This window comes from Apiospora marii, assembly GCF_038362585.1.
Source record: "Apiospora marii strain CBS 49790 chromosome Unknown utg000003l_segment0_segment0, whole genome shotgun sequence".
In the NCBI taxonomy this organism is placed as follows: Eukaryota; Fungi; Ascomycota; class Sordariomycetes; order Amphisphaeriales; family Apiosporaceae; genus Apiospora; species Apiospora marii.
The window spans coordinates 3,094,271-3,116,148 of record NW_027117374.1 but is presented as its reverse complement, the minus strand read 5'-3'; the positions used below and the strand labels follow the sequence as shown (position 1 = coordinate 3,116,148).

At 56.3% G+C, this 21,878-nt stretch overlaps 12 protein-coding genes across 12 annotated transcripts; 6 read left to right on the top strand and 6 right to left on the bottom strand.

The window, feature by feature from the left end:
- Window positions 1-557: 557 nt before the first annotated feature.
- Window positions 558-1,611, top strand: PG985_004519 (uncharacterized protein; the record flags this gene model as incomplete). The annotated part of the gene is made up of 2 exons (XM_066824288.1): window positions 558-1,231; window positions 1,293-1,611. The coding sequence occupies 2 exons, from the start codon at window positions 558-560 to the stop codon at window positions 1,609-1,611; spliced, it is 993 nt and encodes a 330-aa protein (XP_066687448.1).
- A 699-nt stretch (window positions 1,612-2,310) lies between these two features.
- PG985_004518 (uncharacterized protein) lies at window positions 2,311-3,382 on the bottom strand (the record flags this gene model as incomplete). The annotated part of the gene is made up of 3 exons (XM_066824287.1): window positions 2,311-2,506; window positions 2,599-2,966; window positions 3,149-3,382. The coding sequence occupies 3 exons, from the start codon at window positions 3,380-3,382 to the stop codon at window positions 2,311-2,313; spliced, it is 798 nt and encodes a 265-aa protein (XP_066687447.1).
- A 447-nt stretch (window positions 3,383-3,829) lies between these two features.
- Window positions 3,830-5,017, bottom strand: PG985_004517 (uncharacterized protein; the record flags this gene model as incomplete). Its single annotated transcript, XM_066824286.1, has 2 exons — window positions 3,830-3,995; window positions 4,104-5,017. The coding sequence occupies 2 exons, from the start codon at window positions 5,015-5,017 to the stop codon at window positions 3,830-3,832; spliced, it is 1,080 nt and encodes a 359-aa protein (XP_066687446.1).
- Window positions 5,018-5,737: 720 nt separating this feature from the next.
- PG985_004516 (uncharacterized protein) lies at window positions 5,738-7,102 on the bottom strand (the record flags this gene model as incomplete). Its single annotated transcript, XM_066824285.1, has 4 exons — window positions 5,738-6,339; window positions 6,405-6,464; window positions 6,524-6,925; window positions 6,988-7,102. The coding sequence occupies 4 exons, from the start codon at window positions 7,100-7,102 to the stop codon at window positions 5,738-5,740; spliced, it is 1,179 nt and encodes a 392-aa protein (XP_066687445.1).
- Window positions 7,103-9,901: 2,799 nt separating this feature from the next.
- Window positions 9,902-11,377, top strand: PG985_004515 (uncharacterized protein; the record flags this gene model as incomplete). Its single annotated transcript, XM_066824284.1, has 2 exons — window positions 9,902-11,083; window positions 11,297-11,377. 2 exons carry the CDS (start codon window positions 9,902-9,904, stop codon window positions 11,375-11,377), a joined length of 1,263 nt encoding a protein of 420 aa, XP_066687444.1.
- Window positions 11,378-12,301: 924 nt separating this feature from the next.
- On the bottom strand, window positions 12,302-13,068 carry PG985_004514 (uncharacterized protein; the record flags this gene model as incomplete). Its single annotated transcript, XM_066824283.1, has 2 exons — window positions 12,302-12,534; window positions 12,615-13,068. The coding sequence occupies 2 exons, from the start codon at window positions 13,066-13,068 to the stop codon at window positions 12,302-12,304; spliced, it is 687 nt and encodes a 228-aa protein (XP_066687443.1).
- A 946-nt stretch (window positions 13,069-14,014) lies between these two features.
- On the bottom strand, window positions 14,015-14,591 carry PG985_004513 (uncharacterized protein; the record flags this gene model as incomplete). Its single annotated transcript, XM_066824282.1, has 3 exons — window positions 14,015-14,189; window positions 14,270-14,357; window positions 14,423-14,591. The coding sequence occupies 3 exons, from the start codon at window positions 14,589-14,591 to the stop codon at window positions 14,015-14,017; spliced, it is 432 nt and encodes a 143-aa protein (XP_066687442.1).
- A 743-nt stretch (window positions 14,592-15,334) lies between these two features.
- On the top strand, window positions 15,335-16,131 carry PG985_004512 (uncharacterized protein; the record flags this gene model as incomplete). Its single annotated transcript, XM_066824281.1, has 2 exons — window positions 15,335-15,556; window positions 15,619-16,131. The coding sequence occupies 2 exons, from the start codon at window positions 15,335-15,337 to the stop codon at window positions 16,129-16,131; spliced, it is 735 nt and encodes a 244-aa protein (XP_066687441.1).
- Window positions 16,132-16,231: 100 nt separating this feature from the next.
- On the top strand, window positions 16,232-16,552 carry PG985_004511 (uncharacterized protein; the record flags this gene model as incomplete). Its single annotated transcript, XM_066824280.1, has 1 exon — window positions 16,232-16,552. The coding sequence occupies one exon, from the start codon at window positions 16,232-16,234 to the stop codon at window positions 16,550-16,552; it is 321 nt and encodes a 106-aa protein (XP_066687440.1).
- Window positions 16,553-16,851: 299 nt separating this feature from the next.
- PG985_004510 (uncharacterized protein) lies at window positions 16,852-17,103 on the bottom strand (the record flags this gene model as incomplete). Its single annotated transcript, XM_066824279.1, has 1 exon — window positions 16,852-17,103. One exon carries the CDS (start codon window positions 17,101-17,103, stop codon window positions 16,852-16,854), a length of 252 nt encoding a protein of 83 aa, XP_066687439.1.
- Window positions 17,104-17,748: 645 nt separating this feature from the next.
- PG985_004509 (uncharacterized protein) lies at window positions 17,749-19,416 on the top strand (the record flags this gene model as incomplete). The annotated part of the gene is made up of 1 exon (XM_066824278.1): window positions 17,749-19,416. One exon carries the CDS (start codon window positions 17,749-17,751, stop codon window positions 19,414-19,416), a length of 1,668 nt encoding a protein of 555 aa, XP_066687438.1.
- An 830-nt stretch (window positions 19,417-20,246) lies between these two features.
- PG985_004508 (major facilitator superfamily domain-containing protein) lies at window positions 20,247-21,871 on the top strand (the record flags this gene model as incomplete). The annotated part of the gene is made up of 3 exons (XM_066824277.1): window positions 20,247-20,378; window positions 20,490-21,569; window positions 21,626-21,871. The coding sequence occupies 3 exons, from the start codon at window positions 20,247-20,249 to the stop codon at window positions 21,869-21,871; spliced, it is 1,458 nt and encodes a 485-aa protein (XP_066687437.1).
- Between the last annotated feature and the right edge of the window lie 7 nt (window positions 21,872-21,878).

Genomic DNA, 21,878 nt, shown 5'->3' with positions numbered 1-21,878 from the left:
TACATTATTCTTTGGAGATATATGCCGGTTGGGTGGTGGGTAACAAGTCTGTTTCTTTCACCTTCGATGCGCCTTGTGGAAAGTAGCTGGAATCAGGAAATATGACGACATTGCTGTCAATGACAAAAGTAGTGATCGGACAATCCACAGATATAGGAGAGTCTTCGCAAGAGTAGCGAGATGGAGTCGGGAGACGGAGATGGGGAATGAGAGGGAGCACTCTTAATTTCCAGGGCACTTGTTTGGTTCACGGCACTGCGCCCCTGAGGTGTCACGGCGAAGGAACCAGTGCTCTAACTAACTGAACCAACCCGTCCCCAACCGGGCAAAAGGACGACGTTTTCAAGTCAGCGCCTTGACCGTCTAGTTGAGCTTATCACCACCCCTTACATGAGGTACATGCGTGTGACCTGTCGACCCAACAGCTAACGGTCCAACAACCCCTCCCCCTCCGCACGCAAATGCATTGACAAGATCGTCACGACCACAGAAAGCTGACAACGACAATACTCTAAGCGGTTTCCACTCTCGATATTGGACTCTATCACTGTCAAGCAATGGCCACCAACCCAGTCTGTGAAGGCAAGGTGCCTTTGGAGATCCCATCAATTGCTGAGCCTTGCTTTACTTACTACAAAATCGTCGGCGACCTCTCCTGTGGTCATACCCCAGTTGTTGTGTTACACGGGGGTCCCGGCGCCGGCCACGAGTACCTTCTGCCCTTCTCGAACCTATGGCCCAAGTATGGGGTCCCAGTCATCTTCTACGACCAGATAGGTTGTGCGTCTTCTACCCATCTCCGCCACCAGGCCGGCGACGAGGCGTTTTGGCGAGAGCAGCTGTTTCGGGACGAGCTTGACAATCTTATCGACCACCTTGGCCTACGCAACGACCCCGGCTTCCACCTCCTCGGCCACAGCTGGGGTGGCATGCTTGGCGCAGCCTTTGCTTCCCGCCGGCCCCTAGGTTTGCGGAAGCTGATTCTCGCCAGCGCACTCGCCAGCAGCGAGCTCGCCTCCCGCGGCACTGAACTGCTGAGAGAGCAGATGCCACCACAATTATGCCGCGCGCTGGGTGATGCCTTACAGAAGAGAGATCTGGACTGCGTCGGATTCCAGATTGGGAACGAATACTTTCAGAGGACACACGTGTGCCGCACTGAGCCTCTGCCAAAGGATTTACTACCAGCGTTCCAGAACATGAAAGATGACAACACCGTTTACTCTACCATGTGAGTATGCCTTATAAATCTCTCGGTGTGATCGTTTTACTTGCTAACCGGGTTATCGCAGGATGGGGCCGACGTATCTTCTACGAGGCGGGTCTTTAAAGGACTGGACCGTTGTGTCTCGCCTGACTAACATCACAGCCCCGACTTTCATTATTAACGGCGAATATGACACATCACATGACATCGCTCAAGCCCCATTCTTCAATCTTATCCCTCGGGTTCGCTGGGTTCAGATCTCAGGAGGTGGTCACTTTTGCCACGTAGAAGACGGGGGACGTCGCGACAGGGTTTTGACAGTAGTGGGCGAGTTTCTGGCTGAGGGAAGTTTATATAGGGCTTTCCATGACGATAATGCCCGTGCCGTAAACAAAGCAGAATAGGGAGAAAGCATAAGGCGTCATGACGCTGCCTCACAAAAGCTCTCAGTATCATCCATACAAGTTATCGAACTTGGCAAGCACATTGTTACATGTCGGACAATGAAAGGCTATTGAATACAACGACACACAAAACATGGTCATCTTCCAGTAGCTGGTTTCGTCGTGGTGAGTCTTATAAACCTATGTTGAAAAGATACTCCAATACCAGATTGCTGTAAGCTAAAATTCGAATTTCGTGACTCAACTAACTACTTTTGTGTTCCCCATTTGAATCAGCCACTATTTGGCCCTCTAGATCTATACCGGTGGTACGCTTGGATGGCAAAACGATGCGTAAGACCGGTTCATCTTCTAATCTTTAGAACCACGATGTCTAATTATGGGTGACATCACTTTTCCTTCGAACCCATGCAAATTTGGCAGGGTGATTGAGTATTATAACCTAGGGCTATCACTGTGACCACACTGAGGCTGTTAAATTCTTCAACAGCCCTTGCGCCATCTGGCCCGCGCAGGATCCGGGTAACATGATCCCCCTGCTCATCTTTCCGGCGACCCTCAGACCGAAGATCTGTCGGATGAGTTTCCCCCGCGAACCATATACGGGCCTTCAGCGTAAGAAGGCGTCCGGGGTTGACCTATTCCCAGTCGTAAGCCCACCAAACCCTACAATGCGATACAGCCACTGGCCGAGTCGTCTTAGAAGGTTCCGCCCAAGAACAGGGCCTCGTTGATACCCTCCTCCTGCGTGCCACTGAACAGGTAATTCTCAATAGTCGCCCCTAGCGGCCGCTTCTGGAGCCCGAAGTGCGTTTCGCCCAGCGTTGTCGGTGCCTTGCCCGAGATGTTGTTGAACGTTGGCGGCACTACCACTTCCAGGGACAGGTGGCCGGTACTGTACAGGACTGATATCAAACTGCAAATGAGGGTTTTTTCTTCAATACCACACACATATGACAATGGGCACAAGGGATTCCGGTTGCTTACTTTTTGCCGAAGTTCAAGTCGATGCCAAAATTGTGCCACACGTCGTCGGTAAGCGGCGTCTCGAAGAACCTCTTGGTCGGGACGTCCCACTTGTAGACCTCGACGCGAAGCGTCTTGCGCGGCGGGGTGTCGACGGGGGCGCCGAGTTCCGCCTCAGTCTTGATGCTCCAGAAGTCGGCCTGGAAGTCCTGCGCCTCGTGGAAGGCCAACAGGTACTTGTGCGTGTAGTTGAGAGGCTGGGCCGGGTCAGTGCGCACCGAAAGATGCCAGGTCTTGTGGCCCGAGACCGTCGGGTCGTTGTTGTTCACCAGTAGCTCCGTTCGCCGGAGCGCCGTCTCCAGGCCCTCGGTGCCCGAAAGGAAGACCGACTTGTCCCTGTGGTATATCAGTTAGTCCCCAATATTTCAAGACAAGGCGGGGACAAGTTTCGTTAGTAAGGTGTGAAGCACGCACGAGAGGCTCAATCCAACGGGTTTGGCCTTCGCTTGGATGTCGAACTAGTCGATTAAATACTCATGTAAGCTTCACTCGGGCCAAGATACGCAGCCACTCTGGCACCACTCGCGCGTGATGGCGGAGTCTGTGGGAACTCGATGACTTGATCCCAAGTCACGTCGGGGCCCAGTACATAGCCAGGATTGAAGGGGCTTTGCTTCGAGACAAACGTCTGGGCTGTGGCATTCTGAGGGACGCGCCCGTCGAAGCTGAGGGTGCAGGCTGGGAGACCGGCAGCGCGAACCAAGCTGGCAAGCAGAAGTGCTGGCAAAAGAATAGTATGCGACATGACGCCCTCGGTAGCCTATTTAGCCGGGAGTCTAGGCCGTTGGGTTGCATCGTGGGAAACCCTCCCTGCTTTGAGAGATTTCATGACAGGGACTGATTACATACAAGTGCTAGCAAATTACTTAAAGCGGCATTACCTTGTTATATACGCAGTAGGCTCCTTTATTACCGGTCTTAACCACTTTAAGTAACCAACTTCGTTTAAGCTTTTTTATGTTGTAACTTTTGGTTCGATACCAGCTCGTCTAAGTCTTTCGCCTTTCTACCATAATGCCTGGATATATGATTTGGAATGCCCCGAATGTCTGCGAGGAAAGGTCAACGCAAGCAACGCTCGATGCCTTCAAGGTCGATCTAAGGCCTCATCTATATTGACCCTTTCCTATCTAACAGACTAGTATGTCCTTGTCGGGCTCTCCGCCGACATCTAAGCGCGGGTGAACCGAGCTTACCAGGCTGTCACATCGAACTTGCCACTGGCCTTGGGCTGCTCCAAGGCCCATCTGATCCCACCATGCATCACAGTGGCCCAATGAGCGGTCGCCTTCAACTTGCTGCCGACCGAGTGAAACCCATGAGGCAGCCCTTTGAAAACGTGGATGTTGGTGGGGACGCTGATAAAAACACTCGAGTTAGTAATCACTCAAGACTCTGGACTGTGGGGAAGGAGAAGGCCATGTTGCGAAAAGGGGGTTGGGGGATACAACTTAGGTAATACTCACTCCGCCTCAGTCAATAGCTTCGCATACAACAACCCCTCGTCCCGCAAGGGATCTAGCCCGCAGACGCCAAACGTAGTCGGCGGCATCCCTCGCGCCTGCTCGACCGTCGCGTTGCCCGGGTTGAGGCTCGTGTCGTCTTCCTGCGGGTCCGGGACCCGCAGCAGCTCGCAGAACATGCGACCGCGGGCCGCGGGCAGCATCGGCGCGAACTCGTTTTCCACGTACGACGAGATGACGCCCTCGCGCAGCCGGCGCAGCTGCGGCCCGTAGCAGTCCGGGTGCACGGTGGGCGGGATCATGAGGACCTGCCCCGCCAGGGGCGGAAGGCCCGCGAGCCGCGCGATCCGGCCCCGGTTCATCTCCATGGTCAGCGACGCCGTGAGCCAGGCGCCGGCCGAGATGCCGCCCATGAGCACCCGGCTCGGGTCGCCGCCCAGCTCGTCGATGTGCTGGTGGATCCAGAGGAGGGCGTCCTGGACGTCGTGCCAGGCCGTCGGGTACGTGTACTGGGGCGTGTGGCGGTAGTTGAGGTTGAGGACCAGCACGCCCGTGTCCAGGGTCATGTTGGAGCAGGTGGCGTCTTCCGAGTCGATGGTGCCCAGGAGGAAGCCGCCGCCGTGCAAGTGGAGGTAGGTCGGCCGCTTCTGCTTCTGCTGGGCGTCTGCCGCCGCGGCTTCCGCCGAGAGGTAGGTGCGGACTTCCAGCGAGTAGCCGTCGCGCGCCTGGATGGTCAAGTCCTGCATTCTGACCTTGTCGGCGAGAGCGACCATGGCCTCATTGGCCCTCTTGGAGCGCATCTCGTTCGTCAGTCTCTGGATCTCGAGAACAGGCAGGCCGGTGGGGAGAGCGGGGACGTCGGCTTCCACCGCTAGCCAGTCCTCGCTGGGGCCTCCATAGATGGAATAGTCGGCCATGGCGTCTTGAGCAGCGCGGGTTGATTCAACGGACTGTATTAGTTCTGGTGGAAGTACAGTTACTGATTAAGCAATGCCAGGTAAATTTTCGGCTGCAAGTCTCCAGCAGTTGGAATGGGGTAATCCGTAGTACCAGATGCTGTTTGAAGCAAACAATGGGGTTGAAATAGAGTTGCATCCAATCGGCCGCGGGAGGAGATCCGCAGGCCCCGCCCAACTAGCCGAGGCAAGAGGCGTTCGTGTCCCCGCCAAGCAAGCTTCTTTCGTAGTATGTGATAGGATGGGCACCTTTTACATCTACTGTAGCTGCATATCAAGTTGTGCTAGACTGATTCACAACGGGGGCAGCGTCGAGTTTAAGGTTTCGCGGCCTAACCAAAACGGAAAAGCGGAGAATCTCGGTTTGACCTATAGGCGTATTAGTTCGTATATGTCCAACCTTATTGGACGTTTAACTGACTGTTTCATTGTTGAGCCGCGAAAAGATGATGTCATACAGTTATATATACAAGTTGTCTGCGCTACGCCACTAAGAAAAGGGGAAAAGAGACTTGTCCGGCGCCACGCCCTGGGAAGTCTGCGCGCAGAAAACATCCGGGGACCGTGTGCCTTTCACGTCATGACTATATACATTTCATCTGAAACCACCCGTTCTCAGCTTCACCGACTGCCCACTTTTTACATGGCTTTACAGGGCAAGGAGAGATACTGAACTCGGATCTACATGAATCGCCGGGCCCATCTCATGCCGTTGTTGAAGGAGCTCCTCTTGTTGTTGCCGCCCCCGGGGGCTCTCGTGGGGAACGGGAAGACAATGTTGCTGCCGGCCCCAGCCCCAGCACCGGGCCCAGCACCGGCCCCGGGGAAGGGTGGGCGTTGTCCACCAACACCACCCTGTCGCCCACCCGCACCAGCACCAGGTCTTGCACCAGCACCAGCACCGGCACCAGCACCCGGCGCAGCGCTAGGGACCGGCGCAGCCAGAGCCGGTGTAGTAGACACCGCCGCGCCGCCGCTCGTAGGCGCAGCAGCGGGCGCGGTGGTCGCCTGCGTGACGCCGGCGCCCTTGGCCTGGGCGGGCTGGGCCGTCTCCGGGTAGATCTTGGACTGGATGGAGGCGAGCAGCTGCTTGTCGGCGTGGGCGCTGGCGCTGTTGGCGTCGAGGAGGCCCTGCTGCACGTTGGCCGCTTTCCCGTTGGCCAGATCCTTGAGGTTGCCCTGGACCTGCTTGAGGATGCCGGCGCCGTCCTTGAAGGTCCGGATGCTGCTGGCCGTGTTGACGGTGGGCTCGACGTCGGTCTGCTGGACGGCGAAGCAGCCGCCTGGGGAATTAGAAGAGGGTCAGTATTGGAGTGTTGAAGGGGAGTCAAGGGTCTGGGTAACTTACCGAAAGGTCCGGCAACGGCGTTGTTACGGCATCGGATGGTGCAGATATTTCCGGGCGAGGCTTATAGGCGATTTGTTAGTCTTCGTGAATCTTGGTGAGAAGTTAACCCGAGAACAAACCTCCATAGCAGGTGAAGTCATCCGGCATCTTGGCGGTGATGTTGAAGTCCTTGACCATGGCCTGGGAGACGCCGTTGACGCCGGGCACGTTGTTGATCATGGTGAGCTTCTTGACCATCAAGCTAGAGTTGCTGCCCTCGTCGATGTCGCACTCGTAGGGGCCGGCGCCGTCGGAGTTGACCTGGTGCATCGTGATGGTGATCTCGCTGCCGCGCTTGACCTGCGTCACGGCGCCGGCGGCCAGGGCGTTCTCGGTGTGCAGGGCGATGTCGATGTTGCCGATCAGCTGGTTGCGGCCGCAGAGGTTTACCAGGTTGGCGTCGATCTCGGCGTCGCGGATCAGGTTCGTGTCCAGCTGGCACGCGCTGATCAGCGAGCAGTTGCGGGCCTGGGCGGGATCGACTGGTGCAATGGTCAGTGTACCGCCCCTTAATCTGAGGGACTTAGGTAGGGATGGTTCTCACTTCCGAACTGTATGCTGTGGTTGGAGCCCGGGTCGCCCACGATGTCCAGAAAGTTGACGTGGGCCTGTGCCAGCGATAGCAGGGCAGCAAGGGCAAAGGATGTGCAGGAAGGCATCTTGTCGTCGTTTTCTTCTTTTCTCTTCAAAAGCCAAATACAAAATGCAAGATTATAGTATGAAGGCACAGCCTGGGAAGAGCGTGCAAATAGGCAACCTGGCCAAAGAGGGTATAGAAATGAAGAAAAGGCAACGATCCTCAAGATCGTTTGGAGAGGAGAAGGAGAAGTCTGGTCACTATCTTCTTGGGTAGACGACGATGATCATGATCCAGATAAAACTTCACACTCTACGGCGCAGGAATACTGCTTTTATCTATACTATGGGTTGCGCCCTCGCGCCGCGAGCCTCAAGCCCTCAAGATGAGGCCCAAGACTTGGAGTGACATTGGCAGAAACGCTCATGGGCACCCGCAACAGCATGTGTCGCATCTTGGTGGGGGGAAAAGACACGAAGGTCAGGACAAGATGAATAGTCGTCGGAGTAGCGAGCGATATATCGAGCACGATCCACGCGCAGCACGGCTGTCAGGCCTGGGAACGGCAACTCTAGGCGCACGTTGCCGTACGAGGAGGGCCATTTCGCCGGCGCTTGGCGTTTGGGGGAAACAAACCAGAGGGTCCTGCCTCGGAAAAGTTGGCAAGACTAGGCGCATGTTGCCGTACGATGCTCTGTTGACATCGTGCCCGCTGCCGCTCGGCGCTTAGGTAAATTATGGGGAGGGTCGGTTTGCGGCAGCACGCACCAAAAGGATCGACAAATGGCAATCCTGGGGGAACCCACCCCGAACTGCCGGTACCGACGTGATAATTCTCACACGACGACCACCATCATTGCCAACGAAGTGTTTTTGGGACATTATTCCTTCCCGACTTCTTGGTGGCTACGTTTTGACCCGTCAAGTTTTTCAGTCAAGCTCAGAACACTTTTGGTTTTCACATTAGACAGACATTGATAGGTTTGGAAAAGAAAGGAAAGGCTTGCAAGACGACGCATGGGAAATGTCTAAACATCTGACAACGTGTGACATACGTAATTAAAACGTTCTTAAAGTGCCCCTGCCCAGCAGTCCCAAGTCGCGCATAGATTGCAAGTGGCTTTTGACGGTCTTGGGTGCCCCATTGAACCGGGAGAATAATCCCTGCAATCAAGTACCGCAGAGCCGCCAACTTTCAATAACATCACGTTATACCCAGCTGGCGATCGTACGGTACAGATCCGAACAACCCGGGTCGGCAATCTTGGCAGGGGGATGCCAATGCAGGAACAAAAGAATGCAGCTTCTTTCTATACTACACTGAGACGGGTTGGCATGATCACAGCGGAAATTAGGACTTGGCCGGACCTGTCAATTTAACGACAGGGACAGCACAGAGACTAACACTGGCGAAAATACATTTCCATCATACGAATATTGCACGCTGATGCTTTTTCAACCAAGACGGAACTCAGTACGCCAAGATAGGGTCCCTAATGGTACCTGAATGTATCAGTCGCCCTGTTGGGTTGGTGTGCTACATATGGTCAATGTCATCGTCCAGTGAAGACAGTGGGATGGATGGAGTTTAGACCACCGAGCGCCAAGGGGTGAGATGTCTCGCACGAGTCGGGAATTAGCCGAGACAACGCCACCTCGAGGTTCAACGAGCCGGCAAAGATGAGCAACGAGCCTTTGCCGCTTACCACACCGCCCCAACCCCTGTTGGTATCTCAGGCTCGAGACAGAGGGTTAAAAGAAGCATATACTTAACTTGAACTCAATCAAGCCTGGGTGCTGGTGCTGATGCTGGTGCTGGGCTATCATCCCAATTTCAATTTTGAGTATTATTGCATTGCACCCAACGCAGGAGGCTCTGGATGGAGCTCCTGGCAATGTTTCACTGGGACATTGCGGGACAGCGGGTCTAAGAGCAAAAAGGATCGACACGCCTCAGTACCCGCCGGAGCGGATACCGTACCTGCAGCCAGTGGGGCGGGCATCCACGGAGACCGCCGGTTGAGTCGCAGGCACAAGCAAAACCAGCTAACCTCAGAGGAGTCATATAGGTTGCGGGAACTCCAAACGTTTGAATGCTACGTTTCCATTGCCGAAGGGACGAGATGGTATCTAATTTGCCTGCTCTTGTTTGGTGGCCATCTTGGCGAGATCTGAGATCCCAGCATGGCTGTCGGCAGAGTTACTGCCATGTAAACGAACAGCATGATGGGAGGGCAAGGGCGTCGAACGTCGAAGCCATCCTGCGCTCCATGCTGGGGAGTGATTTCCGTGGCTGTGAAAGTGTCACGCCCGACCGGATCTCGGGGTGTGCCTTGGGGATAACTCGGGGTCGTTAATGACGCCTCCTCACATATTACAACAGCTGTGGCACATAGGTCCATCTGAATCTGATGGCGTGTAGATCGGAACGAAGATACAGCCAAAGATCAACAACAAGCCACCACCGCTACCGACGCTGTTCTAAGGTTCGAACAGAAAGGCTGCAGATCTATCACTGGTCTTTCAAAGTCATTGTAAGCTCTCTGTTGCAGAAATGGTGACGCCAAAGGTGGTTTACTAAGACGTACGGGCTGAGTCAGGTCCCGTGGCCTCTGCGTCATAACACCAAGTGTCGAGGGCGAAACCCACGGACCATATCACAATAAAAATCGGGATGGACAACCACTGCTATTCCGTAACACGTCTCGAGTCACTCATTTTCGCAACTGAACGCCGCTCACGTAATTAATGACTCAAGTTGCCTTTGGGAGTGTACATAGTTTATTAGACAGCCTAGGTTGGAAAAACATAAAAGGTTGGAGAAGAAGAATAGCATTGTTTTTGTTTTTTCTATCTTCGAGACCTGAGGAACAGGAAACACATGAGCAGCAACGTCAGGAGATGCGTCATCCCAGGCGCGACAGTGACAGCCGCCGCCGTAGCCACTGGACCCGACGCGGTAGCCGACAGCGCTGCGGTGCCGGTCTGTGTCAGGAAAGAAGACGTAGCCAGCGCCGGTGCGGTTACGAGGGGCCCAGACGCAGGCAGCGGGTCGGCGCCGCCGCCAGCTGGCCCGGTCACAGAGGGACCGGCCGGGGTGACGACGGGTGGTGCGCCAGGGCCCGAAGTGACGCCTGGCGCGGCACCAGATGAAGAGGCCTTCCCTGGGAGTGAGCTGGATGACGCCTTTTCCTTTTCCTTCTTCTTCTTGTCTTCCTTCTTTTTGTCTTCGTCCTCGGAGCCCGAGTCAGAATCCGAGTCCGAGTCCGAAGAGGACGACTCTGACTCGGAGCCCGAGCCCGACTTGGACTTCGTTGCCGTCTTCGTGGTCTTCGACTTCGGGGGCGCACTGCCGGATGAGCTTGCGGGTGCGGCGGCAGAAGTGATGGCCGGGGCTTTGCCCGCCGGAGCGGAAGCCGAGGTCGAGGCGGAAATGGTAGCCGGAGTCGTGGACGAGGGCTTCTTCTCATCTTTGTCTTCTTCCTTCTCCTTCTCATCCTCCTTGTCGTCTTCTTCTGACTCGCATTCAGAGTCCTCCGAGTCCGCCTTGGACACATCGGCAGGTGCCGCGACAACCGGGGGAGGGGGAGGAACACCGGAACTCGTGATAGCCGGGGCCCCTGCCGGCGCCGCCGGCAGGGAGGCAGTTGGCGCAGGGGTGGGAGCCGGTGGTTTACTGCTCTTCTGCGTCTTCTTCTTATCCTCGTCTTCGGATCCGGAGTCAGAATCTGCCGATTCCGAGCTCGATTCCGACCCTGAGCCCGAGTCCGAATCTGATGAAGAGGGGGCCTTGCTCGATGCGGCAGGAAGAGGAGCACCAGATGTGACGGCCGGGGCTGCTGCGACCGAGTTTTGCTGGGCGGCCATGGCCTTGCCCAGCTCCGCGGTAGAGATCATCCGCCTCGACTTTACGGTGGCGTTCTTCCTGGCGCCGTTGTCTGAGTCCGAATCCGAGTCCAAGGAGTCCACGCTGGCCTCGGATTCCGCGCTTGAAACGGATTCGGCACTTGAGACGGAATCATCCGATGATTGTGTACCAGAAGGTAAAGTGGGGGTTGGCGTAGTGGGTGTAGCTCGCCGGGACCTCCACGAGATCATTCGTCTGGACTTGGGGTCGCTCGCCTTCTTCGTAGAATTCCTGTTGTTATTGTTGTTGTCGTCGTCCGAGTCGGAATCCGAGTCTGGACCGGAGTCGGCTCCCGTTTCCGAGTCGGAGCTGTCCGCCGCCCGTCTCGCCGCCTGCTCCTGTTGATGACGGCGGTACCAGCGCTTGTAGGTCGGCGAGCGAGTGGTGCTGGGCACATCACGTGCCAGCATATCGGCTTGGGCGCGCATGGTCGAGGGCGAGCAGGCCTGAAACAGCGGAACGTATTTGTGACGTAAAAAAGCAAATGTGCAATTGGGCACCCGGGAGTGAAAGAATGAAATAAAAGCGCAGAACTGTAGCTCTGCTGCTGCTGCTGCTGACCGTTCGAACCAGGAAAAGAGCAGAAAGTTGGGCACGGCCCAAAACAATAATACCAAAAAAGTTGGAATGAGAATCGAACGAAATCGATAGAAATTAGATGACAGAACGAGGCAAAAGAAGAGACAAGCTAGAAAGAAGGGGGATGAGAAACAGTTTTACATGGTCCGACAACTGCTTCTATAGATAGCCCTCCGGCAGCGAACGCCCGAGGGTGGCCAAGCACGCCAAGGTGCGGCAGATGGGCCACATCGTGGGTCTGCCGGGGGTTCCTGGAGTTTCACGCGGCTCTTGGCAGGGGTTGCAATGTTTCCGTGGCCCACTTCTTCGGCCCAATCGCGCCCTGTGTCGTGTGGTCACGCGACAACTGCCTTCTCTTGGAAATGAGGTAGGGCATGCGAAGCCGATGCTGCTGTTTCGCCGCTACGTGATGCGGAAATGGGTTTCTGGATAAGTAGTCGCCCGCCCCTCCATCGCCTCTCAATTGCAACTCCAAGCAATCGACCCCTGCTCGAGCAAACATCAATGCCCCCACAGAAACAATGAACTCTTCCCATGAGCAGGTCACAATTGCATAATGCATTAGGTAGCTGGAGTGGGCAGGCGCCATGGTTGTTCGTATCGATTCAACGTCGACAAATAGTACCATTGTCAAACATTAGCCAACTTGACCAAGAAGAGGCCGTGTCAAGATCTTACGACATACGCAGTAGCAATACATCAGCATCGGTCCGTTCTTTCCTCTCATTTCCAGCTGATGCTCGAGTGAAGCGCCCGGCCGAGACAAGAGACTTGTGACAAGCATGTCGCCTAGCCCTAGCAAGGATCCTTCTTCTCTCCCCCAGTGCATTTCTTCCCGCAACCCGTTTTGTCTGGGTCTTCCATGATTTTTTGGAACCCTTCCCAGCTATCGACTTGGTAGCCCTTGCCCCATTGCTTATACCAAACATGCCCCGATCTGACAGAATCCTCGTTGGAGCCGCGACACTGTTGGAAGATATCGTTTCTAAAGTGCTCCAGCTGGTCGCGAGGAAAGTCTTGATTGCCTTCTGCGGGTTCCAAGGTGCATGGTCAGTATCATCACTAGAAAGTCCCGATCCGGACCCGGAAGTATCGGCACCCCACTTACTGCAGTTGCAGATATACACCACTACCGAGTTGTATCTCACGTATTGCATGCTGTGGCCACCAGACGTTTCGCCGACCTCGTTCAGCAGACTGGCCGCCTCGATTGCGTGTCTGAAGTCCTCCATGTTGACGTCGCGGGGGCACCTGTCTTCGCACTTGAAATCTCTTTTTGCGCTGCCCTTGTTGCAACCAAGGCAGCGGGTCGCCTTATTCTCCATCTCTACCCACCACTGGTTGTCGGCAAGAGGAGCGTCGGCCAGTAAACTCAGGTTGCTACGCGTCCCGAGCAACATGCCGCTCGGTGGCGGTGGTGGAGATGGCGAGTCTTGACCAGACAATCCTGATCCCTCCGACCGAGCGCGGCTTCCATAATGCCCATCCGGAACCGCTGGAGAAGAGGCAACAAGGCATAGGAGAAAGCCCACGATGCAGGCGAGGAGAGACGTGGAGACCATTGTGTATATAGTTGTGGTGTACACGAGAAAGGGGTGTGTGTGGTACAATGAAGGAAGTTGGCTCAAGATTTGTTCATTGCCGGGACCAGTGAAGTCGGCGGGCCTCTTATATGACTTCTTCGCCCATGTCCATAAGCTATGACTCGGAAGTCGCCTCTGCGGGAAGGCCCGTGGCAGGACCTCTTTGGCTCTCCTTATCTCTTCTGGACCCTTGCGGTCAGCTGGGTTGCAAATCGTGTTGTTTTGCAATGGGCTCGGTCGCCTGCCGGGTGATCCAAATGGATATCGGGACCCGGTACGGTACCCCTGTGGCCGTACTTAGCGCCCTTATGGTCGGTTGGAGACCTGAGGCTGGAAACCCCAATGGAGCGTTCCCCGCGCTGCTAAAATCTAGATCTGGGGAAATAAGATTCGTCTACCTGTGGAGCCGCACCAAAACGGTTCCAGTTTGTAGCATTGCAGATGAGGTTGGATGATCCAATTCATTCTGTAGCTATCTATCATGGCCTAGCGCTCGACTAGGCAGTTATTCCAACCGCCTGGCCGACCCCATCACCTTCGTTTCGGCCGAACGGGTTGCCGTTCTCCTCAGTTTGACGAGAAAGACCAAGGTCTTCTGTGGTCCTCGCACAAGATCCGGAGCAGCAGTTGTTCTTGTTGTTGTTGTTGTATTCTTTAATCTCTGGGGTGCAGCGAAGCTGCACCTGACCTTCCTAGGGGTATGGGACGTGCTCCTATCCATCTATCTATCCTCCAATAGTACCCGGAGCAGCAGTGACACTGGGAAATGGCAGGGCAGCCAGCACCAGACGCAACGTAAAGATCGATCAAGTCAATAGCATATAGCAGGTAATTGCAACATAGTATTCCACAATTTGCTACACTAGATAGGGAATCGACCATGACTGAGATCCACTGAGACAGTGCTAAACTACAGATTCGCGTATTACGAAACTTCCTTACACTGGGTGTAGCCCAGCTTGGCGCATTCTTCCGGGCGATGGCAAGCAAAGCTTCTGGTCTTGCCAGTCGTCCCCCCATCTCCGCCAAAGTTGCAAATGGCACCCAGGTCAGGTACCGCATCAGAGACCTTGACTCGGTCTCTCGTGCAGTCGACGCCTCTGAGGATCAGTCGTATCAGCACAAGAGGTATTCCGAACTGCACATTGTGTGCAGACATCAACACAGGAAGTGAACTCACTCGAACAGCTCGCAACAACTGCCTTGGGGCAGCCCTTCAAACTTGACCGACATGACCTTTGCATAAAACACTCCAACCGGAATCGTTTCTAATCGTGGAGTCAGCCCAATGTGACGCGCCGGACCTCGATAAAGGAGGAGGATGGTCACTTACTGCATTGGCCCAAGTACTTCTCCGACATGTCGACCTTGCCACATTCGTTGTTGTGGTTTCTGCCGTTGCATACCTCGATCCAGCTGGTGGGATCGCTAGGACTCTCGTCGATAGCGGATGCGACACTGCCGCAACCAGCAAGAACCCATAAGAGATTGGTGGTCTTCATCTTGTTGCTTGATTGCAATGCGCCGAGAGGAAGTGATGGAATGATGTGTCTCGTTCCAGGTAAAGCTGTAGGTCCTGATACGTAGGCTTTTAAGCTGGCGGAATGCGTACGGGTAGCCAAGGTCATGCTACGACGCATGTATCGGAGTTGGTGGTAGCTCGGGTTAGCCCAAGCGAGAGGTACCTTGTCGGCCGGGGCACCTAGGTAGCGTTTGTCAACAGAAGGGGAAGGGAGGGCACCGTTCGGGCCCGGCCAGGTCTAGACACTCCGGGCCGCTGTCGTTGCCAGCCGTTCGTCCGAAATTGTCAACCTCGCTGGCAATGCAGATACGGGTATGATACCTTGCTTTTTGAGTTTAATGTTTTTTTGAGGTAACCTGCTCTTTATGAGTCTTTTATTTCTACAGGGGAGCCTTGTTATGAATCGAAAACAAACAAACAAAAGAAGATACAGATGAGCCAACAAGGTACGGCGCTGGCCAGAGGCTTGTCGTCAGCGCATGTCACTAAACAAGACACATTCGAACGATTGCATCAAAGGCATCAGCATACACAACAACATGTGCCCATCACGGTATTCTTATCCGAAGCTGGCTGTAGCCCCGATGAGGCAACTTGTTCCATAACCAGCCGTCTACATCCCTACAAATGCTGATCCCTCCCCTGCGCCCCTTGCCCCATTTCTGAAGAGGGCATACCATATCGATTAGTCTTTCCAGAATTGAGACCCCAAGACCAGACACCATGAGACTAGCTCTGCATCTCGCACTTCCCTTCCTCATCCATTGCCATGGCGCACTGGGCGGATTCGAGCCCCTCGGAGGCCACAAGAAGGTGTATGGCACGACCATCCCAGCACGCCCCGCTCCAGCCCCCACAGGAGTACCTGAGATTAACAGGTGCATTTCCGTGGCGGAGAATACCCCTGCTAACCTCAAGCCGAATCTTGACAACAACGACGGATGGGTATGTGTCTCCTACCGCTTCCTGACAGTACTTGTGGACTTCTTCGGCTGACGGATCCACAGAACCCGTTCCGAGGCGTGAAATTCGCGGATTGCAAGAAGTCCATACCCGAAAACAAGCTTCTGGACAACGGCAAGTGCCAGCGTGCCCGCGACCAAGAGGCCAAGTTCTGCCCCACGACGCGCTTCTGGTTCTATGGCCAGCCGATGCCGCACGACGGCACGTACTGCACCCAAACCCAGGAGTGCAGCGTCTCCCAGCAAATCACGCACGAGTTCAACGAGGCGGTGTCCAACGGCAAGAGCGTCATGAAAGGCACCCAGGAAACCCACCAATTTGGTATCGATCTGGGATTCGATTTGGGGATGAGTGATAAGGAAAGTGGTATGAGCGGAACTGCAAAAGTTGGCTTCAGTGCGAGCGTCGCCAATGCTTTCATGAAGCAGTATACCAAGACGGTCAGCGAGACCAAGGGATGGTCAGACAGTTCCACCACAGTCACCACCATCAACCGTCCTAAAGACAGCATGGACGTTTGCGGGAGGTACTACGCGCTGCCGATATACCAAGGGTGAGTCTTCCCAGTCTCTGGACAACCTGCTCTGCTCACTGCCGGATGATGGGTACATGAATTGAGCCCGTGTTGATGTTGATCAATCTAGCATTTGCGGCGTCATGGCGTCGAACGATGCCAACTGGGACCAGTGGTTCACCTGCGGCAACCACATCGTCAACGGCACCTTTCCGACCAACAGGGAGGAGAAGGTCCACTCGTATCAAACCGTCTTCGTGAGGTCCGCGTGCGAGGATGGCAGTATTTGGGGCCCCGAGCGCCAGTCGGACATGTTCAATCAGGCTATTGTGTGGGGTGACTGGGCGCAGTGGCTTATGCACAAGCCGCGGGATAGCGACCAGACGATTACGCTGAAAGGCTCCAACCCCCATAACGGGAAGTGGTTTGGTTTCCAAGTTAGACACAACCCAGCCAAGGTCTAGCAGGCTTGGGCGGAAAGGCAGCATCATTGACCATGTTCGTAGAAGGGGACTGGGAGAAAGGTTAAGAGCATGGCAGTCAGATGTTGATTACCCTTGGCAATGTAAAAACTTGGTCGTGGACCTTTGATTTTACCTCCTAACCTTAAAATCAAAGGTTTAGATCACTTGAGGAACACTGTTGATAATTTCTCGAATGCTATATATTACTACTATAACTACCCCATAGTTTGTTGTCAAGGCAAAACGTCCTCGAAGAAACCTGACACCATTCAAGTCACACGATATGAAAGGAAGACAACCTACCTCTTAGCGGCGGCGCTGCCATGGTTGAGCGAGCCTTCACTCCCGTCCAGGATACCAGCAATGGCGCCACGGCGACCGGTGGTGGCTCCATTGGAGGCGGGACCGGAGACGGCGCCACGGCGGCCATTCGCGGCGGCATTGGCTCTCATCTTGGTATCGGTTGAGGGCGGAATTATCTCGCCACTGCTATGGCTCTGGCCATTGCCACTGCTGTTGCTCTGGCTGTTGCCGCTGCGGTTGTTAGCCATGTTGACGTTTGTGTAGGGCAGTAAGGCTGGATATAATTTCTGGTAGGGGTACAGGGGTGCGTTGTTTGCTAACGCGTTGGGTTCCTGATCTGTCTAAGATTCTAGATTGTTGTCGAGATATATAACAACAACGATCAGAATGGGAAATTATGGGACCAAGGAATTGTTCAGAATCCGAGGGTGACACAGGCTCTTTGTTGTTGTTCACGCCGTCATGGACAATGATGTTGTCTTTGCCACATTTGGCACACGTCCGCTGTTCCCATTGTCGACAGAAGCCTCAGGTTTCCGGGACTCAAATGCTTCTTCGGGGTTTCTTTAGACAAAACAATGTCACATTTGAGTCACCCATGTCGAATTAATCGCAGCTTGCCGGATACCAGATCCTGGAGGACGTTGGTTTTAAGATAAGGATTGCGGAGCCGCGAGTCAGGCCTTCCAACTCTAACCACAATCGCAATCTGCTTTTGGTGATGCGTGCGGCTGATCCCGCTGCGAGTGGATCTCGGGCTTTGCCGGCCATTTCCGATACCGGCAATTAGGTCCGGCATTGGCGACCGGAACCTGGAGGTGTCTTGATAAGATTTCCTCGCCGCGTGACCCGGGAAAGACGACAGTCGTTTTTCACCCCTCAATATCGACAAAATGAAGGTCTTTTCCGTCACAGCAGCAGTATTCGGGGCATTCGGCGCCGGGACTCTTGCAAATGCCGCAGCAAATGCACCCGCCACTGCGACCTTGAAAGCGGGCGTGGTGATCGGCAGCCAAAAGACGTTCCCCGGGGCGGAGACGGCGGTGAACGAGTTCCTCGGCATCCCCTACGCCGCCCCTCCGCTGGGCGCCCTGCGCTTCGCCCTGCCGTCGCCGCCGGCGCCTTGGTCGACACCCCGCAACGTCACCGCCTGGCCCAACGCGTGCATCCAGCAGGGCAACACCGACGTCCTGCTCGCGCCCGAGAGCGAGGACTGTCTGTACGTCAACGTGTTCGCGCCCGCGTCGCCGGCTCCCCAAAGCGCCGGCCGCGCCGTCATGGTGTGGATCCACGGCGGCGGCCTCAAGAGCGGGAGCGCGTCCATGACCCGCCACGACGGGACCAGCTTCGCCGCGCACCAGGACGTCGTGGTGGTCAGCCTGAACTACCGGCTCGGGCCCTTCGGGTTCCCCATCAGCCCCGCCGTCCCGATGAAGGAGCAGAACGTGGGGCTGTACGACCAGCGGTTCGCGCTGCGGTGGGTGCAGGAGAACATCGCGGGCTTTGGGGGCGACCCGGCGAGGGTTGCCATCTTCGGCGAGAGCAGCGGCGCCACGTCGGTCTCGCGCCTGGTCGGCACCATGAACGACACCAACACCCGCCCATTTCGCGCTGCGATCCAGCAGAGCGGGGTGTACGAGACGGCGTGGGTTATGGACCCTCCGGGCGATGTCATCGGTCCGGCGGCATGGCCTCTGTTGGTGAAGGGCTTGAACTGCACCTCGACCACGGCCAACAGCAGCACGTCAGTCTCACCCGAGGCGGCTGCTGCCGAGTTCGCTTGCGTCCGAGCCGCGCCCGCGAGCAGCATCCGGGCACTCATCAACGACCCCTCAGCGTCCTTGTCCTTCTACCCCGTTGATGACGACATCACGCAGCTCGCGGACCCCGACCGGGCGCGCGGCGAAGGCCACATCGCCAAAATCCCGCTCTTAATCGGCACCAACGCCAACGAAGGTACCATGTGGACGGGCTCCTGGGCCGACCTGGACTCCTACGTCACCGCCTTCCCCATGCTGTCCCCCCACGCCGCGGCGCTCAAGACAACCTACCCCCTTGGCGGCCAAGGCCCCAACGGGGAGCTCCTCGCCGACGGCTGGCACGTCAACGCCGCCATCGACACCGACATGGAGTACACCTGCCCCGCCTCGCGCGTGGCCCAGGACGCCGCCTTCCACCTCGGCCTGCCCGTGTGGCGGTACTTCTTCAACGCGACGTTCCCCAACACGGCGCTCCGCGAGGGGCTGGGGGCGTACCACTCCTCCGAGATCCCCATCGTGTTCGGGTCGTACCCTCCGGCGAACGCGACGGCGGAAGAGGCGCGGCTCAGCGCGGCGATGCAGACGGCCTGGGCGGACTTCGCCAAGGATCCCTACGGGGCCGGGCCCGGGTGGGAGCCCGTGGGCGCGGGGGAGGCGGGGCAGTATCCGGTGGTGGTTTTTGATGTCGAGACGAACCCGAAGACCAATGGCTGGACGACGGTACAGAATGGGACGGTGGATGGCGCGTGCGGGGTGTTTGAGCCGATTTATGGGCAGCGCAAGGGGAGCCCATGGTGGTGAATGTTGGAGTAGAAGGAACAGCACTGGTGCATGCTGCATTTTGGGGAAAGGAATGAATTTCCAGCCATCCTAGTGACAGTCTAGTCAGATAGCTCCAGATGGCGGGTGGCCGGTGATTTAATTCGGAGGCCAATCATAGCTCAACGGCCACTAAGATACGTGGCTGCATGGTGAGGTTCGGGTGACAGCGAGCTAATGCAGAGGTCCCGAATGGCCAAACGTAAATAAGTATGTGGTGGCTGGCTACCTAGGGAGGGGTAGCAGCCACTCGGTGATACCCTCGTAACCGTACCGTTCCACGAATGATCGATTTGGTATGTCCAGTCGGGTGCGATGCTCAATCGATCAAGGCCCCGAAAGCTTCTTTCTAGATAACCACATTATGCATACAGCTGAGGGTTGGGGGTCAAGTTATCTAAAATGGTGGTGCAGCATCGAACGAAGAAAGATCGGCAATCTAGACGCGATCAAAGCGTCCTCCCTCATTGGCCTATACGGCGATACGGCTTGACGATACGGCGTGCCCCAACTCAAGACACAGTTGTCTTATCCTGCACGGCAGATTGTGCTGTTACTAAGAACCATCTGCAGCCAAGCCCACGTTCAAATCACGAGTGAGGGGCAAGTAGCATGGAAAATGCAATGCGCGTATAAGTTCCGTATTGACCTGCTTCTAACGTGATACGCCAACTTTATTATAAGTTTTCATCCAAAACCAAAGGTATCGTCTGTGACAACGTTCCACGCCGACAACACTAGAGCACGAACGCGTTTGAAACGCCCCGGAACTCACCACAGCGATCGATATGGCAGATACGGAGAAGCCAGAAATGACGGCGGCTCTGGAGGCCGTGATGGCCAGCCAGTTGGGGCCGGTGCAGCGCGGCCGGCTGTACAGGAAGATTGACTTCCACGTCATACCCTTGATGTTCCTCTGCTATTTCTACCAGTTCCTCGACAAGGTGAGATGGCTAAATGGGAAACAGAGAGAAGACAGCGCTGGGTTGGCGTTGCACATTGTATTGTCGATGCACTTGGCTGACTCGTACCTCCCCCATTTCCCGCCCCCTTAGGTCGTCGTCAACTACGCCAACGTAATGGGCCTGCAGCAGAGCCTCGGCATGCGCGGCCAAGACTTCAGCTGGCTGGCCACCTCCTTCTTCCTCTCCTACGTCGCCGCCGAATTCGGGCAGGCCTACCTGCTGCAGCGGTACCCCGTGCGGCGGGTGCTGGGTCTCAACGTGCTCGTCTGGGGGCTGGCCATGTGCAGCAGCGCCGCCGTGCGCAACTTCGCCGGCCTCCTCGCCCTGCGCGTCCTGCTCGGCGCCTGCGAGAGCGTCATCTCGCCCGCCCTCGTCCTCGTCACCAGCGCCTGGTACACCAAGCGCCAGGCCTGCGCCCGCACAGGGCTCTGGTACTGCAGCATCGGCGTCGGCCAGATGCTGGGCGGGCTCGTCAGTTTCGCGGCCCAGCACGGGTCGCAGGACAACGACATCGCGCGCGGGGCCTTCGGCGGCTGGCGCATCATGTTCCTGGCCGTCGGCGCCTCCAACTTGGTTGTGGCCGTGGCCGTGCTGCTGTGGCTACCCGACACTGTGGACGGGGCGCGCTTCCTGACGGACGGCGAGAAGGCCTACATCCGCACCGCGCTCGCGCTCGACCAGGCGGGCAATGGGCGGCAGATCTTCCGGTCGCGGGCCCTCGTCGAGGCGCTCGCGGACCCGGCCGTCTGGCTGCTGACGCTGATCATCGTGCTAACGGTGATCCCCTCGGGCGTGATCGTGACGTTCAGCGCCACCCTCATCAACGGGTTCGGTTACACGCCCAAAGAGTCGGCGCTGCTCAACATGCCCTCGGGCGTCGTGTCTATCTTCGCCACCCTGCTCAGCACCTTTGCCATCCTGCGCGGCGTCCCCCGCTGGCTGGCTATCCTGGCGATGATCGTGCCCACCATGATCGGAGCGGGCCTCATGTCCTTTTACAAGGGACAGGGTGGGAGCCTGGCGGGGATCTACCTGATCAATTTCACCGTGGCCCCGACGGCGCTCGTGTACAGTCTCGTCGGGTCCAATACGTCGGGGTACACGAAGAAGGTCACTTCGAACGCGGCCATTGCGATCGCGTTCAGCATCGCCAACATCATCGGTCCTCAGGTCAGTCTTCCCCTCCAGATAAAGATATCTTGGTTGCCACTAACGTTGTAATGCAGACCTTCCAGAGCCGCGAAGCACCTGGCTACATCAGCGCCAAGATCACCATCCTCGCAACCAACGGCGCAGCCATCATTGTCACCATCCTGCTCCGAATCATCTACGGCCGCCGCAACCGCCAGACAGAAAAGGCGCGAGAGGAGCAGCTGGCGGCAGTGGCGAGGGGAGATACCGCGGTCGAGTCGCTGATCGACGACGAGGATCTGACGGATCGCAAGAATCCTGCATTCCGCTACGTGTACTAGATAGAAC